The 17,137-nt window shown below is 36.0% G+C and overlaps 1 protein-coding gene across 2 annotated transcripts in view; it reads left to right on the forward strand.

The window, feature by feature from the left end:
* The window catches only part of Cdh12 (cadherin 12), a 684,197-nt gene that overhangs the window by 464,456 nt on the left and 202,604 nt on the right, over nt 1-17,137 (forward strand). For both annotated transcript variants that reach the window (XM_036206975.1, XM_036206976.1), the window contains one exon: nt 12,765-13,059. In XM_036206975.1, coding sequence (XP_036062868.1) covers nt 12,765-13,059 — 295 coding nt within the window. The remainder of the gene's footprint in view (nt 1-12,764; nt 13,060-17,137) is intronic.

Raw genomic sequence — 17,137 nt, forward strand, 5'->3', positions numbered from 1 at the left:
AGTCTTCCCCTCTGAAATCTCTTGAGTTGGGTCTTTATAATTCACATCACACTGAAGCATTAACGTAATTAATCTTTATTAATAAAAAGTTGGGAGTCAGATATCAGGGTAAGAACCTGAAAGATCAGAGAAGCAGGGAACAGCCACCAGTCACATCCTACCTCTCTGTTTCTTCCATCCAAAAGGGCTGAGATCCTCTCTCAGCCCTGCCTTATTACTTCCTGTTTCCTCTCTGTCAATACTCCTCCAAATTTCTATGATTAATTTTGGTCAGCTAGTGGTAAGTTCTGCTCTCTGACTCCAAGCAAAGTTTATTTATTAGAACACAATCAAACTGTCACACAATATCCCTCTCTACACTACTGTCATCTACAATTCTGCAGGACCCATTAAACACTGCTTAAAGCATTTAACCATTTTTCTAGTACAAAGTCCCCAAATCTCCCATATTCTTCTAACAAGTAGCATAGTCAGGCCTGTTGCAGCAATAATCCACCCCCTGGTACCAACCTCTGTCTTATGTAGCATGAATTGTTAGAAGGTCTTATTAATAGAAACAAACCTGGAGCCAGGTATTGGGGTGAATGCTGGAAGATCAGAAAAGCAGAACAAGCCACAGCCACCTCACCTTGCCAGTTCCTCAGCTGATCCTGTTTCCTCAAACTGGAAGCCTCTATGTCCTCATCCAAATCTGTCTCAACTGAACTGCTACGCAAAAGCCTAAAAGCTTAAGCAACACTAGTTCCTGGTCCTCACTCCTTAAATACCTTTCTGCCTCTTGCCATAACTTCATGGGATTAAAAAAGTGAGTCAACATGCTTGGCTGTTTTCAGTGTAGCCTTGAACTCACAGAGATCCAGGTAGATCTCTGCCTCTAGAATGCTAGGATTAAAGGCCTGTGCTACCACTGCCTAACCTCGATGTTTAATATTGTGGCTGTTCTGTTCTCTGACCCCAGATAAGTTTATTAGAGTGCACAATATTTTGGGGAACACAATACCACCACAGTCTTAGTCACTGATCTATTGCTGTGAAGAGATATTGTAACAAAGGCAACTTTTATAAAAGAAATAATTCAACTAGGGACCTGCTTGTAGTTTCAGAGGTGTATCCATTATCTTCATGAACAGGATAACAGCAGCAGGACGTTGAGGACATAGTCAAGAGCTACATTGTTATCTGTAGACAGAGAGAGAGAGAGAGAGAGAGAGAGAGAGAGAGAGAGAGAGAGAGAGATCATGGTCTCAACATGAGCTTTTGAAACCTCAATGCCCCCTCCTGCCCCCTCCTCCCAATGACACAGTTCCACCAACAAGGACACCCCTCCTACTATGTCTAATCCTTTCAAATAATACCACTTCCTGATGACTAGACATTCAAGTATATGAGCGGGGTGGAGGGGGGACAGTTATGCTTGTTAAAACCAACATAATAATAAGACATTTTAACAATAACACAAATCTATATGAGAATCCACATAGTAAACAAATGTCTATAATTTGAGGAAGATGGATGAAATATAAGCTTCACCATATGAATTATAGATGAATAGAACACACAAGAACAGGCAGAGGGATTGAAAGAAGAGGAGAGATGGTTTCTAGAAGTGAGACAGAGATTACTACAATGGACTTGGAACTCAGGAAGATTTGCAGGGGAAGATCCACTACAAAGAATAAGTACATTGTGGTTTTGCACATTCTAAGGAAGAGAGCATGTTAAAACCAGTTTAGGTAAAATTCCTGGAAAATGTTTTGCTTCAATGTCTTTGCTGTTCACTCTTCTCAAGACAACTATTCTGTTTGCCTCCTAAGAACTACACCCATTTTTCTCCAGCTCCCGCCAGCAAGTGTGCCCACCGCTAGGACTGATGGAACACATACAGAAAAGCATTTTTGTCTGGGGAGACCCCAAGTATGTTAAGCCCTTGCTGCGCAAGCTTGAGAGGCAGTGTCTGAAAACAACAAGAACCCATCTCATCACCAAGAGAGATAATGTATCCCTGTAAATGCAACACTCAAGGAAGATGGTAGACAGAGACAGGAAAGTCCCTGCAGGTCTGGGGGAGCTCGTCTGCCAAATACAGCTCTGAACAACGAAGAGGCTTTGTTTCTAATGGCCTAACATCTGAAGTTTTCCTCACTTCTAACGAAGCACCATGTCATCAATGAGTTCATACACACACATGCAAGACACACATGGACAACATAACAAAATAAACATTTTTATACTAAATGGTCAGTTATATTTAGCAACAAACTGATAATTGTACGACATTCCTGTAACATGTTACATTCATGTATACATTGAAATGTTTACACTTGAAACCATAAGGGTACAGCATTATCTTTCATTTTTATGGAAACAACTACATTTCCCAAATCAGATATTTCTCTTCCCAGTGACCTCCATGCTCTCCCGCATGGTCATTAAACATGCCTTGGCAAATGGCAAATGAAAATAAAAATCAGTGCTGGGCATATTTATACATATGCTCTCTCAATTTGATGGGTACTTTTCAACTCACACAGAAAAAAAAAAATATATGAACATACTGCCTTTTAATGTAGCAGTTCCAAACACCATTTGGAGAGTGGCTAGGAAACACTTAACTTTAGATTAGCTTTCTCCAACTTTTAAGCACTGCAATTCAAGATTTGTTTCTATGCTGAAGCTAGGCCTCGGCATCTTTTTAAAGCCTCTCTTGGCATCTTGTTTTCATGCAACATCTGAAATGACTTGGAACACATAGAAAATAACACCATCACTTACACACACACACACACACACACACACACACACACACACATACACAAACTATCTGGACAGTGCCTATATACATCCATAATTTATGGGACTCTTTCTGAGGGGAATTTCATTTTAAGTGTCAATATTAAAGGATGATCTTAGGGAGTTGGTGGCTTCAGTGAGCAAATGTTGCAGCACCTACTCAGAAAAAAACCTATTTAATGCTTGGGAGAAGACACAAATATAGCTGTTATTTTTATATTTTTAGTATTTTTTTTGTTGTGAAGCTTTAGACAACTGCAGAAATGATGTAGTATTATATTTTTAACAATTAACAGCATCCAAAGATGAGGAATGACATTCTCAGTTCTTTCGGCAATGAGACATAAAATTAGCTACATGGTATAAACTGAGGCTGAAATGCATCACCAGAAAACTGGAGAAAGCAATTTTATGTATTGATATCAATTGCTGGAAACACTGAAGTTTCAACATTTCTTAAGATTCATAAAAATGCCACATTTTTCATCCTCACAGTTACATTTTATTTTAAGGAAATAAACAGAAGAAGACACACAAATGAATACTCCCTCATACACACATTCAATGTATCACTTATGAGAAAATTGGCACTATCTTTGACTAAGTCTATATCAATATATGAATATAATGCTAAATCTAAAAGGATAATTTTTAAAACTTCAGACAATATGGAGATAGAATATGCATTTAGTAATTAGAAAATGGCTACTATTTTTTAATAAATTGTAAGTCCATAGAGAAATAATTATATGATTACATTTGCAGAGCAATATATATTTGTTTTACCATTTTTGTTTCCTAAGTTTATATACCTATATAATCAAAACATAGAGAGTTAATTTACATGTGATGAACTTCTTTAATCTCAGTTCTTGGGTTATGGATATAGATGTGTCTTTGTGACTTTGAAGCTATCCTGGTCTACATAGGGAGTTCTAGGCCAGCCAGGACAACACAGTGAGAATCTGTCTTTAAAAAAAAAAAAAAAAAAAAGATATGTTTAAAGAAATTTTTGTGTACAATTTCACATTAAAACTGTGTTACATTTTCACTAAATGAGATTTTACAATACTCAATACCAAAATCATTGTCATTAGTTTGCATACATGTAGGTCAATTAGATGCTGGGTAATTTGATGCTGGGTCAACCTTATATCTGGTTCTGGTCACCCAGATGCCTCCATAAATCAGCACTGAATCAGTTGTGGCAACTCTTGCCTAAGCAGCTGTGAGTGTTATTGGTGAAATTATTAAGGTCACTCCATGTAGTAAAAAGGGAGGTTTATTTTGTGGGGTAGCTTACAAATGAAGGGATAGGTTGCAGGGTCTGGGAAAGGGATAGCACAGTCCAGTGGTGTTCTCTGGAGAACTCTGCTCATTCTACCTCCAGCATCCAGGGTCCTGGAACGAAGAGAAGCCTCTCTTCTTGATCCTGGGTCTTCAGCATCCTCCCTCAGCCCCACATTGTAGGCGTGACCATTACCAAAGCCTCAATGGGGGTTGGAACTTCCAGGCCAAGGCAGGAATGGCTACCCACTACATCTCCCCCTTTTGTCTAAATAAGAAGGTTCTAACCTAATACAAGACTATATACAAAGAAATGGTTATCAGATATTGTCCAGGAGTAATGAGGGATAATGACCTAGATAAGTTGGAACTACAATCAATGCAAACAATGTGAAGCAAAAAACACATACTAAAATCCAGGGAAGTCTAGAGCGTGGGAACCTGAGTCTAATATATATAAAGTTTTAACTGTAACTGCTAATCTTCAACTTTATCGAAGACCTGAGAAGAATTATAATAATACCTGAGAAATGGAAGAAGGATGCAAGCAACTTTTGGGAGTCTTGCAAGAGTAGACAGAGACAGCTGGCAGCCTGGACAGTCACCTAATGTTTCTCAGCATTGTTGGTGCATTCAAATTGGCTATAGGACTAGAGTATCTGACAGACCATTTTCAGAAGCAGGAATTCTGAAAGACCATCTTACCCTGTCTTGGCAGAGTACGTGGTCACTTTCCTTGTGTCCCGCTTGTCCAGAAAGGACAGCATTCATACTGTTAGCAGTTGAGGCAAGGGCAGTTCTTTGCCCAGTAGGCCATTTTGTGCCAAGAAGATAAACTTCCAAATGGAAATGTCTTAAAAGCCCAACATTCTCTCAGGATCAAATTGGTGCTGACAGGAGCAATTGTGTCTCACATCAACAGAATTCTAAGTTATTTAAATGCCCTACTCTCTAGGTCCATGAAGTGTTTGAAGATTACCTGTCCATCTGACCTATGTATTTATAAATCTGGATAACCTAACTAACATAATTATAGAGATGACAAGCATAGGTGACAATAAATCTGTAAGTCTTATCTACCTAAATAACCTAAGGACTAAGGCTTCATTTAAACAAAGCAAACAGTCTGTAAGCAAATGTACAGTAAAAGGACAATGATATTAAAATTGTGACAATACACAAAATATCTTTAACAGAGATAGGAATGTATAGTGCAATATGCAATATGATAATAATCCTAAATATATATCAGTATACAGAATATCTTAAACAGAAGTAGAACATACATTTACATATAAATTTACATTTGTATCAATATACAAATATGTCAATTAAGAGTAAAAATATATGTACATTATAATAAACATAGTTCTGTATTCGTATCAATATACAAATTATCTTAAACAGGAATATAAAATGTTTATATTTATATCAACATATAAGAATTCATAACAGTGCAAATTATCTAAGGCTGCTATTTTACTAAATTTGTTTACTATTGTATGCGATAGTCTACCATAATATCTTATACCTATCAATTCCATTTCTTCTTTTCCCTTTTTTTTTTGAGATATATTTTCTTTCCTTAAGGAGAGTACTGAGTTTAATAGTTTCTTCCACCCCCAACCCTAGAACCATCATCCATAACCCTGAGAAATATGAAACCTTAGGGAGAAGGGGCATCGTTTTCTTAGAATTGCTTCCTGCTGTTTAGGAGGCAATGGTATCTCTGTTGGGTATTGTGAGAAAGCTCAGATAGTTAAATCTCAGTTAGAATAACTGTAGATTCTGCAGCAACTCTCAGAGTAATGGGGAAGTTTGTCTGAAATTCTGGAAAGAAGTGTAGTATGATGATGGTTACCATGGCATCATTTTGGATTTGTTGCTGGGGCCCCATCTTCCTTCTGGAGACTTCAGAGATTGCTATTGGAAAAACTTATATTTTATCAGATTGGAAGGTTTGGATTTAAAATGACATGACATGTAAGAAAGGATTCTGAAAAATCAAGAGTAAGCATGGAGAGAATTAGAATCTTGAAGACCATGGTCCCTTATTATGGGTTTCCTTCTGTCTCACATCAGAGGGCTCTTCTGATATGGGACTGAAGAATCTCTCGACCTTTTCTTTTATCAATATGCTTGGGTTTAGAGAAGGAGTTAGCCAATTCCATCTCCAAAGCCAGCTTGGTTTATAATTGAATTTGAACCACAACTATTCTAGATTGATAGAGATATAGATGTTAGACAGTGATATTTTGCCCTGTGTAGATTGGCACCAATAGATTCTTTCTGCTGTAAACATCCAGATATCCAAGGCCTTATGATTTCTGAAAGATGGGCATTTCCATTATCCTGGAAAGACAAAAACAGAACCCTACCCCAACCTTTGATTATTAAATTTTTCTTACAACTTGAAGAGATGTCACATTGGTGACAAGATAGTTATAATTTTCTCAGTTATGATAAAAGATAAGTTAGATATAAATCCTTATACTCACAAATATAAGATAGATATAATATCTTTTTTAATATTGTAACTGTAATTCTTGCTTGATAATTGTTTTGTTATCTGAAATTTTATTATATATAAGTTAAAACCTTGCTTTTTGAGAAAAAGAAAAGGGAAGTGCTGTGTGTGTCAAATGTGTTGCTCTGATTGGTTAAAATAAATAAAGTGCTAATTGGCCAGTAGCCAGACAAGAAGGATAGGGTAGGCAGGACAAGGAGGAGGAGAATTGTGGGAAGTGGAAGGCTGGGTAGAGAGACACCGCCAGCCGCCGCCATGACAAGAAAGATGTAAGGTACTGGTAAGCCATAAGCCATGTGGCAAAGTACAGATTAATAGAAATGGGCTAAATATAAGAGTAAGAGCTAGACAATGATAGATCTGAGCTAATGGCCAATCAGTTTAAATAATATAAATGTCTGTGTGTTTATTGTATAAGTGGGTTGTTGAACTAATAGGGCTTGGCAGGGGCTGGAGAGAAGGTATCCAACTACAAAGTATCTGATATCTTTCTATATTTTGGTTGTGCAGAGACTGGAGAGCTTATTCAGTGTGATACAACACTTGGTGTTCTTGTAGAGGATCTGACTTCAGTCTCTAGACCCCATTGAATGGCTCTCAATTCTCTGACTGTAACTCCAGTTCCAGAAGATTGGGGTCCTCCTCTGGCATCCCTGGAAACTAGGAGCACATGTGACACACATACACATATGCAGACAAAACACTCCAAACCTAAAATAAAAAACAAATAATTATTATTAAAAGACACCATGGTGTGATTCAACACTATAATCAGCTGTGCATTCATCAATTTATTGTAGCCAACAGTTTTAGCATTTTTTAACCTATTGCTTCTGAATTTTCTTTCTTTTAATAAACAATTTTTTCTTTATTATTATGTGTTTTAAATTTTATACATCAGCCATGGGTTCCCCTGTCCTCCCCTTTCCCACCCCCAACCCGGCCTTCCCCCCAGCCCCTCCACTCCATGCCCATGTCCTCCAGGATCAAGGCACCCCTGGGGATTCATTTAAACCTGGTGGATTCAGTACAGGCAGGTCCTGTCACCTCCTTCTAGACTGAGCAAAGTGTCCCAGTGTAAGCCCAAGGTTTCAAACAGCCAGCTCATGCACTAAGGACAGATCCTGGTCCCACAGACTGGATGCCTCTCAAACAGATCAAGCCATTCAATGGTCTCACTTATCCAGAGGGCCTGATCCAGCTGGGGGCTCCACAGCTGTTGGTTCATAATTCATGTGATTCCATTTGTTCGGCTATTTGTCCCTGTGCTTTTTGCAATCTTGGATTCAACAATTCACGCTATTGCAGACACTCCCCTTTCTCGACAGTTGGACACCTGGAGCTCCACCTGGGGCCTGGCTGAGGGTCTCTGCATCCACTTCCATCAGTTATTGGATGAGAGTTTCAAGACGACTGTTAGGGTGTTTGGCTATCTGATCACCAGAATAGGTCAGATCAGGCTTTCTCTCAACCATTGCCAGCAGACTACAGAGGATATATCATTGTGGATTTCTGGGGACCTCTCAAGCACTCTCCCTATTCCTGGTCTCATGTGGTCTTCATTTATCATGGTCTGTTATTCCTCATTCTCCCTTTCTGTTCTTGATCCAGCTGGGATCTCCTGCTCCCCTAAGCTTTCTTTCCCTCAAATCTTGCCAATCATTACTCCCACTGTCATCCAGATTGTTCATGTAGATCTCATCCATTTCTCTCTCATTGGGTGATCCTTGGGTCTTTCCTAGGGTCCTGTTTTCTAGGTAGCCTCCCTGGAGTTGTGTAGCAGTCTAGTCATCTTTGTTTTACATCTAGTATCCTCTTATGAATGAGTACATACCGTGTTTGTCCTTCTAAGTCTGGGTTACCTCACTCAGGATGATTTTTTCTAGATCCATCCATTTGCCTGCAAACCTCATGATGTCATTGTTTTTCTCTGCTGAGTAGTACTCCATTGTGTATATGTACCATATTTTCTTTATCCATTCTTCAGTTGAAGGGCATCTAGGTTGTTTCCAGGTTCTGGCTATTACAAACAAAGCTGATATGAACATAGCTGAGCAAATACCCTTGTGGTATGATTGAGCATACCTTGGGTATATGCCCAAGAGTGCTATAGCTGGGTCTTGGGGGAGATGGATTCCCAATTTTCTAAGGAAGTGCCATATTGATTTCCAAAGTGGCTGTACAAGCTTGCATTCCCACCAGCAGTGGAGGAGAGTTCCCCTTGCTCCACATCCTCTCCAGCATAAGCTGTCTTCTGTGCTTTTGATCTTAGCCATTATGACAGGTGTAAGGTGGTATCTGAGAGTCATTTTGATTTGCATTTCCCAGATAATTAGGGTTGTTGAGCAATTCCTTAAATGTCTTTCAACCATTTGATGTCCCTCTGTGGAGAATTCTGTTTAGTTCTATAGCCCATTTCTTAATTGGACTGTTGGGCATTTTGATGTCTAATTTCTTGAGTTCTTTATATATTCAGGATATCAGCCCTCTGTCAGATGTGGGGTTGGTGAAGACTTTTTCCAATTCTGTAGGCTGTCGCTTTGTCTTGTTGACAATATCTTTTGCTCTACAAAAGCTTCTCAGTTGCAACAGGTTCCATTGATTGATTGTTTCTCTCAGTGTCTGTGCTACTGGTGTTTTATTTAGAAAGTGATCCCTGGTGCCAATGCGTTCAAGAGTACTTCCTACTTACTCTACTATCAGGTTCAGAGTAGCTGGATTTATGTTGAGGTCTCTGATCCACTTGGATTTAAGTTTTGTGCAGGGTGATAGATATGGATCTATTTGCAGCCTTCTACACATTGACATCTATGCCAGCACCATTTGTTGAAGATGCTTTCTTTTTTCCATTGTACATTTTTGTCTTCTTTGTCAAAAATTATATGTTCATAGGTGTGTGGGTTAATATCAGGGTCTTCAATTCGATTCCATTGGTCTACATGTCGGTTTTTATGCCAGTACCAAGCTGTTTTTATTACAGTAGCTCTATAGTAGAGCTTGAGGTTGGGGATTGTGATGCCTCCAGAGGTTGTTTTATTGTACAAGATTCTTTTGGCTATCCTGGGTTTTTTTGTTTTTCCATATGAAGTTGAGTATTATTCTTTCCAGATCTGTGAAGAATTGTGTTGGTAATTTGGTGGGAATTGCGTTGAATCTGTAGATTGATTTTGGTATGATTGCCATTTTTACTATGTTAATCCTGCCTATCCATGAGCATGGGAGATCTTTCCATTTTCTGACATCTTCAATTTCTTTTTTCTGGGACTTAAAGTTCTTGTCATATAGGTCCTTCACATGCTTAATTAGAGTAACCCCAAGGTATTTTATAACATTTGTGGCTATTGTAAAGGGTGATATAATGTAGAAACTGCTTCTGACTTTTCAACCTGTGTAAGAATAGCTTTTTGAAATTGTAAGGTTAACGATAGAAGTTAGAGCATGGAATAACAGCAACTGGATTTAGCTTGGGTTTCAGATAGGACTGACAGCACATCTGCTTTTATAAATTTAAGTCAGTTTGAAAGGAAAACAGTTTGGACTTTAATCAAATGATATGGATACTTTTTTTGGGTAACTTTACTTGAATCACACTGTGAAAACCCAATTAAGATTTCCACTCAGTTCCCAAAATAACTGCACGTATTCTCTAAGCCACTGCAAACTGGTTACTGCTCCTAAAATCATCCCTATTGCATTGAGCTTTTGCCTGTCTCATACCTTAACATAAATTTGAAAGCCAAAGTAATACCCACTGCATTGAATGTCTTTAATAGTGTGGTTGACAATTGTGATTTGAAATTCATAAGTTCAAAGAACGTTTTTCTACAGCTTGATTTTACGCTTCAAATTCCCCGTGCTTTACAGCAGTCTTAAAAAATAGGATGAAAAAGAAACCCTTCATCTCATCATTCCCAGCAATATCCCTTATGCTGAAAAAAAATGCATAAAAACTTTTAAAGGATAATTCAAATCATAGAGTCTGCCATTTTCTTATTTCTTTAAATATTTCTATCAATCATTCTTAAATTCCTATGATTATATTCTAGGGCAAATATACTTCAGAGCAAATTTAGATATAAATAAAAATTTATACCATGAATGAATTCATCTTAATAACATTTTGAGTGGTGTTATTATACTGAAACTAAACCAAAATGTTTAATTTGATATTTAAAGGTATAACCAGAGATTACACTTTTAATTGAATTTTTTGGTCATAAATTTTAATGTCAATTCACAGAAATCTAAGTATAAAAGAATAAGAATACACTTGAAAATAATTTAAAAGCTATCTTTCCTGATGAAACATTAATAAAACCAAAACTCACGATAACAAAATATCTTCTAGTAGAACATTGCCTGCATATAAATTTTAAGGTCAAGAAAAAAATGATTTCAGTCACTATCAAAAGTATAGCATGCTTCCTTTAAATGATGTGCTGATTAAAACCGACTCTTAAATGTAAACTTGAATAATTAATCCAAATATCTATTTTCAAGTGAGCCTTTGGCAGTATTTTGATAACTGAGTGAAAATAGTGTAATCTATAAGAACATAGGCTTTGTGGGCTGACACAGATTAAGAGTGCTTGCTACTATTGCAGAGGACTCAAGTTCGATTCCCGTCACCCACAACATGATGCTCACAACCACTTTTGAATCAAACTTCCTGGGACCAAATGTCCTCTTCTGGCCTCTATATATAGTGTACTCAAATGTACATACCCACACACAGACATTTAAATAAAAATAAAAATTAAAATATTACACAATATATTTAAAATTTTAATACATTTTATTTACATTACATATAGTTATAGGTAACTTAATATTTCATGTTTACAATATTTAATATATTTCTTTGTTTGTTCTTGGGTGGTTTAGAGATTTCCAAGGCTATGTTCATCTCTCAAGTATTCTTGGACTTCACTTTGAACAATAGTGACTCAGTGTGTCATAATGACACATACATTCTTTGAGTTTCTCCTTGATTGGCTTTAAACTGTAACTAATTCCATGACATAATCTAATAACATGAACATGTATTGAATATCAAAATAAGTTAAATGAATTACAATATTTCCAGTATATAAATCATGGCTATTTCTTACACAGAACAAGATAGAACTAAATCATCTGTTATTCTGAAAGCATAATAACTGATTTTTGCAACCAACCACCTAATCTTGGACAACTCATTTGAATACTCACTGAAAGAATTCACTCTTTCCTTTAGGACATGTACCCATAATTTCATTTTTCCTCATATCTTGCTGGAATCAGTCCTTGGACCCTACCTTCCTGTCTTTTGGGAGCTCATAGTTTATTATTTTTGAGTTAATATTTCTTTAAACAGTGATCACTAAAATGAAATAATAGCTATATGTATGGTGTGTCTCATTTCAATCTATGAATTATGTTATTCTTGAAAATATGTATGATAACTAAAGAAAATTGTCAAAATAAATTGTTTTAGGCCTGTTGGTTTACTAGGGACTGTAAATTCCTAGAATCTATAATTTATCATGATATAGGATTGATTATGCAATATATCTGAAGAAATCCAAACGTTAAGACTATCAGTCAATATAGTACACATGTAGCTAGAGCGTCAAAAAAACAAAAACAAAAACAAACAAAAAAAAACAAACAAAAAAACTTTTGTGCATTTTAATTTTTATTTCATTTTCTTAATATCAGTTCTTGTATGTGTGCCTGTGGAGTTGAGTGGGTTTAGGCATGTGAATGCCATGGTTTGGTGGAGGTTAGAGGACAACTTTGAATATTCATTTGTGCCTTCCATCTTATTTGTCACAATAACTCTACTTTGCTGTCTTTTATACAATTATAGTTTGCCTCTACACTTTTAGGGATTCTTCTGATTCTGCTTCCCATCTTCAGTAGCAATGCTAAAATTACAGACGATGCTATATACACTATATGGCATCACATAGGTTCTAGATGTTGAACTCAGGTCCTCTTGTTACAGAACAAGCTCTTAACATTCTGAGTTATCTCACCACCCACATCTTTAGTTTCTATAATCAAGAAGTTGTAGTTATAACATGAAAATCTATGAAGTAGTAATTTAACAAATCTGATTAAATAAATTGTAATGCATGTAAATAGCTCTGTGTCTCTCTCTTTGTCTCTTTCTCAGCTGCACTCCGACTTGGACAAAGGAGAGGGCACTGTTAAATACACACTCTCTGGAGATGGTGCTGGCACTGTTTTTACAATTGATGAAACTACAGGAGACATCCATGCAATAAGAAGTCTGGACAGAGAAGAAAAACCCTTCTACACACTCCGTGCTCAGGCAGTGGACATAGAAACAAGGAAGCCCTTGGAGCCTGAATCCGAGTTCATCATTAAAGTGCAAGATATTAATGATAATGAACCAAAGTTTCTGGATGGACCTTATGTTGCTAATGTTCCAGAAATGTCTCCTGTGGGTGAGTGGACAAACCAAATTTATATCAATGTTATGAACCCTCTTTAACAGTTTTTCTACATGCTGATGTAGATATCCTACTAATAGGAAGTAATTTTTGTTTACATGTAAAATATTTAATTTGCTCTAAGAACTTTCATTATTCCCTCACCCTATAAATACATATGAATAGAATATGTACCATTTTTAACTATTTCCTAATGAATTGATTTACTTGACTCATTATATCTACTTATATTTAAATGTATAGTTCAACCAGACATGACTTGATTGCCATTAAAACTATTCAATGATGAGGATAACTACCAAATTTCACTGAAAACCATCATTAATTCTTAGCTCACATTAAACTGTGGTGGTATTGTGTTTCCCAAAATATTGTGCACCCTAATAAACTTATCTGGGGTCAGAGACAGAACAGCCACAATATTAAACGTAGAGGTTAGGCAGTGGTAGCACACGCCTTTAATCCTAGCATTCCAGAGGCAAAAATCCTCTGGATCTCTGTGAGTTCAAGGTCATATTGGAAACAGCCAGGCATGGAGACATACGCCTTTAATCCCAGGGAGTGATGGCAGAAAGAGAAAGATATATAAGGCGTGAAGACCAGAAACTAGAAGCATTTGGCTGGTTCAGCTTTTAGGCTTTTGAGCAACAGTTCAGCTGAGATTCATTCTGGATGAGGACTCAGAGACTTCTAGTCTGAGGATACAGGATCAGCTGAGGAACTGGCAAGGTGAGGCAGCTATGGCCTATTCTGCTTCTCGGATTTTCCAGCGGTCACCCCAATAACTAGCTTCAGGTTGGATTTTATTAGTAAGTCTTGTTAAGATTCCTGCTACAGTAAACTACTAAGGTATGCATTGTGCTGGAACCAGAAATGAACCGAAAGTGGGAGATATTTTTCAGTCTTTGTATATTACCTAGAATGAAATATGTAAAATCACATTTTGTTTAAATGTTTCCAGTGTTTCCGAATCATAAATATGCTATCATGAAGTCATTGATAGAAAATTATTAAAGTACAATTACATCTTTATTATTAAGAACTTAAGTATGAGCTGGTTATAACCAATGCATACCTGTAATCCCAGCACTTGTGTATGGGGACCAGGAGGATCATAAGTTCAAGGCCAGCATTGGATACATTTTGAGTTTAAGTCTATAAAGCTCTGCTAGAGATCCTGACTCAAAATAATTAATAACAAACAGAAATTTAATTTGTCGTAACATTTTGCTATCAGCTTAAATTTGCAAAGTCCTATTTTACATACAACAAGATTTGGTAAATAATATATTATAAATTAAAAAAAATATTTAGTGTGTATGTAAATGTTCCTATGTGTATGTTTATGTTCATACATTGGTGAGTATGTGGAGGACAGAGGTAAACATGAAATGTGTTCTTCAGTCATTCTTTACCATACTTTTGAGACAAGATATCACTAGTTAGCTAGTAGGTGGCATACTGTCAATCTCCTCATTGTCTCTCCATAGCACCTGGATTATGGAATGCACTGTCACACCTGGTTTCTTATTCGGGTTCAGGGGATCTGAACTCGGTGCTTCATTCTTGCTTGGCAGTATCAAGCACTTTACAAATTGAGACATCTCCTTAGCTCCATAAAGACATTTTAAATTATGATTTGAATATTGCATCACTACAGCTAGGACATGATAACAGTTTAAATTAACTCCTAGTGTCTATCATATTTTAAAGGTATGGTTAGTGCTCTCAAGCAGATTAGAACTTGAACTGTAAGTATGAGACATTGTTGTATTTCCTAAGACTGATGTGTCTTATAGGAGGACCTTTGCTTTCCCTACAATGTCTTAACTATGCAATGATGATTGTGCTCACTATTCAAGGTTAGAAGCACATTATTAGTTAAGAAAAAGTCACATGGATTTACTATAAGCGTTTTAACCTGTGTATATGACTGTGCATATGACTTATCATACATTCCAGAATGCATTCTCTCAGTTACCTGAAAAACCGGCTGAAGATAGAACATGTAAATTTCTAGTTTTAGTGTGCACAGTGAGGGCTGCATGTCTTGGGTGTTTTCTGATAAAGAAATGCCTTTTCTAATGCAGTGTTATGACTGCAAGAGATTTAGAAAAACAGTCAGAAAGAAAAATGTCTTATTAGAAAGTAATCTACAGAGGATGTATCATTGTGGATTTCTGGGGAACTCTCGAGCACTCTGCCTATTTCTGTTCTCATGTGGTCTTCATTTATCATGGTCTGTTATTCCTCATTCTCCCTTTCTGTTCTTGATCCAGCTGGGATCCTGCCTGTAATGAATCCACCAGGTTTAAATGAATCCCCAGGGGTGTCTTGGTCCTAGAGGAGATGGGAATGGAGGGGAGGGGCTGGGGGGAAGTGGGGATGGGAGCGGGAGTGGGGAGGACAGGGGAACCCATGGCTGATGTATAAAATTAAAACACATAATAATAATAAATAAATAAATACATACATACATACATACATACATACATACATACATACATAAAAAGAAAGTAATCCCAGAAAACAATTTTATATTCTAGATGGAGAAAAAATAATAGTATGATATACTTCAAGGAAAAAAGTTTTGAAATGGCAATGATCTTTAGAAGACATTGTGTGAATTAGAAATATAAGCATGAATTTAGAAAAATAATTGACTCTATTTTTAAACCAAAACAATGTCCATAGGACATACACACACACACACACACACACACACACACACACACACACACACACAAACACAAACACACCCCTATAATATTAGAAGAATTCTATATCATGAGATAAATAGTTAAATCTTTCACTATGCTTAGTGGAATAAATAATTTGTCCTTACAAATAAACCCCTTACCTAAATGTTTTATAGCTAGCATACAAAAATTATTATGGGAAATTTGGAGAAATGTAGTGAAGGGAAAAACAAAGTGGTTCTGGATTTTGCTATATCGGGGTAACACATAATTTATTATAGTATTATATACTATAATAATCAACATGAGAATAAATTCATCAAATTGTATCTTTAGGTACCACCACCAAAATTTCTTACTGTTGTACATCTCCATTATCTTATCTATCATCTATCTATCATCTATCTATCTATCTATCTATCTATCTATCTATCATCTATCTATCTTCTATCTATCTATTTATCTATCTATCTATCATTTAACATATAAATATAAATGGCTAGAGAATGTAGATAGATATAGCAGAAAAGTGTTTATTAAATCTCAAAAGCATGTAACATTCTGTGTTGGTACATATTTTTTGAATATACAGTCATAATTTTCTATTTTTAAATTAACAAAAAGAGATATCAAACATATTATGAATTAAATGTTAAGATATGCACAATGATTTGCAGATGGGCCACTTCAAAATCTCTCTTATACATATCAAACAGAGATTACTAGAAGGTGGTTGTATTTGTGGCAATAGTTATATGTTTTTCACAGCAAACATAAACTTAACCAATAGCTCTATGCTATTCCAAGCGAAACACTTTCTTGTTTCCCTGGACTGCAACAACTAAGCTCCAAGATCTATATAACCAGTTAGGAAAAGCTCATTATTTTAATAATCTAAGGGCATAATTTTTCTCTAATTATTTTTGCCACATAATTCCTTTTATTTTATTTTATTTCAATGTTAAATCTTCTTGGCCAAGACCCAACAGCATGTTGCATACTCAATTGTCAATATATCTACTTCTGTAACACATCAGATAGATACAGACATTTAGGTATTCTCTATAAATAAACCTTTTTTTAACCAGTGACTGTGAGCAGAAAAAAATTAATTAACAACGGAAGCTCACTCAACAGATATATACATACAATAAATATCAAGGTGTATGGCATATATATATATATATATATATGTACAATAAATATTAAGGTATATATATATATATATATATATATATATATATATATAAAGGAAAGCCATTATTTTATGTAATGATTATATTAATAATAAAAGGATAATTATAAAATATCACAGATATGTAAGGAGCTAGTGTATTTGGAAAATAAACATAAGATGAATAAACATAGTATTG

This window comes from Onychomys torridus, chromosome 15 (assembly GCF_903995425.1).
Source record: "Onychomys torridus chromosome 15, mOncTor1.1, whole genome shotgun sequence".
NCBI lineage: Eukaryota > Metazoa > Chordata > Mammalia > Rodentia > Cricetidae > Onychomys > Onychomys torridus.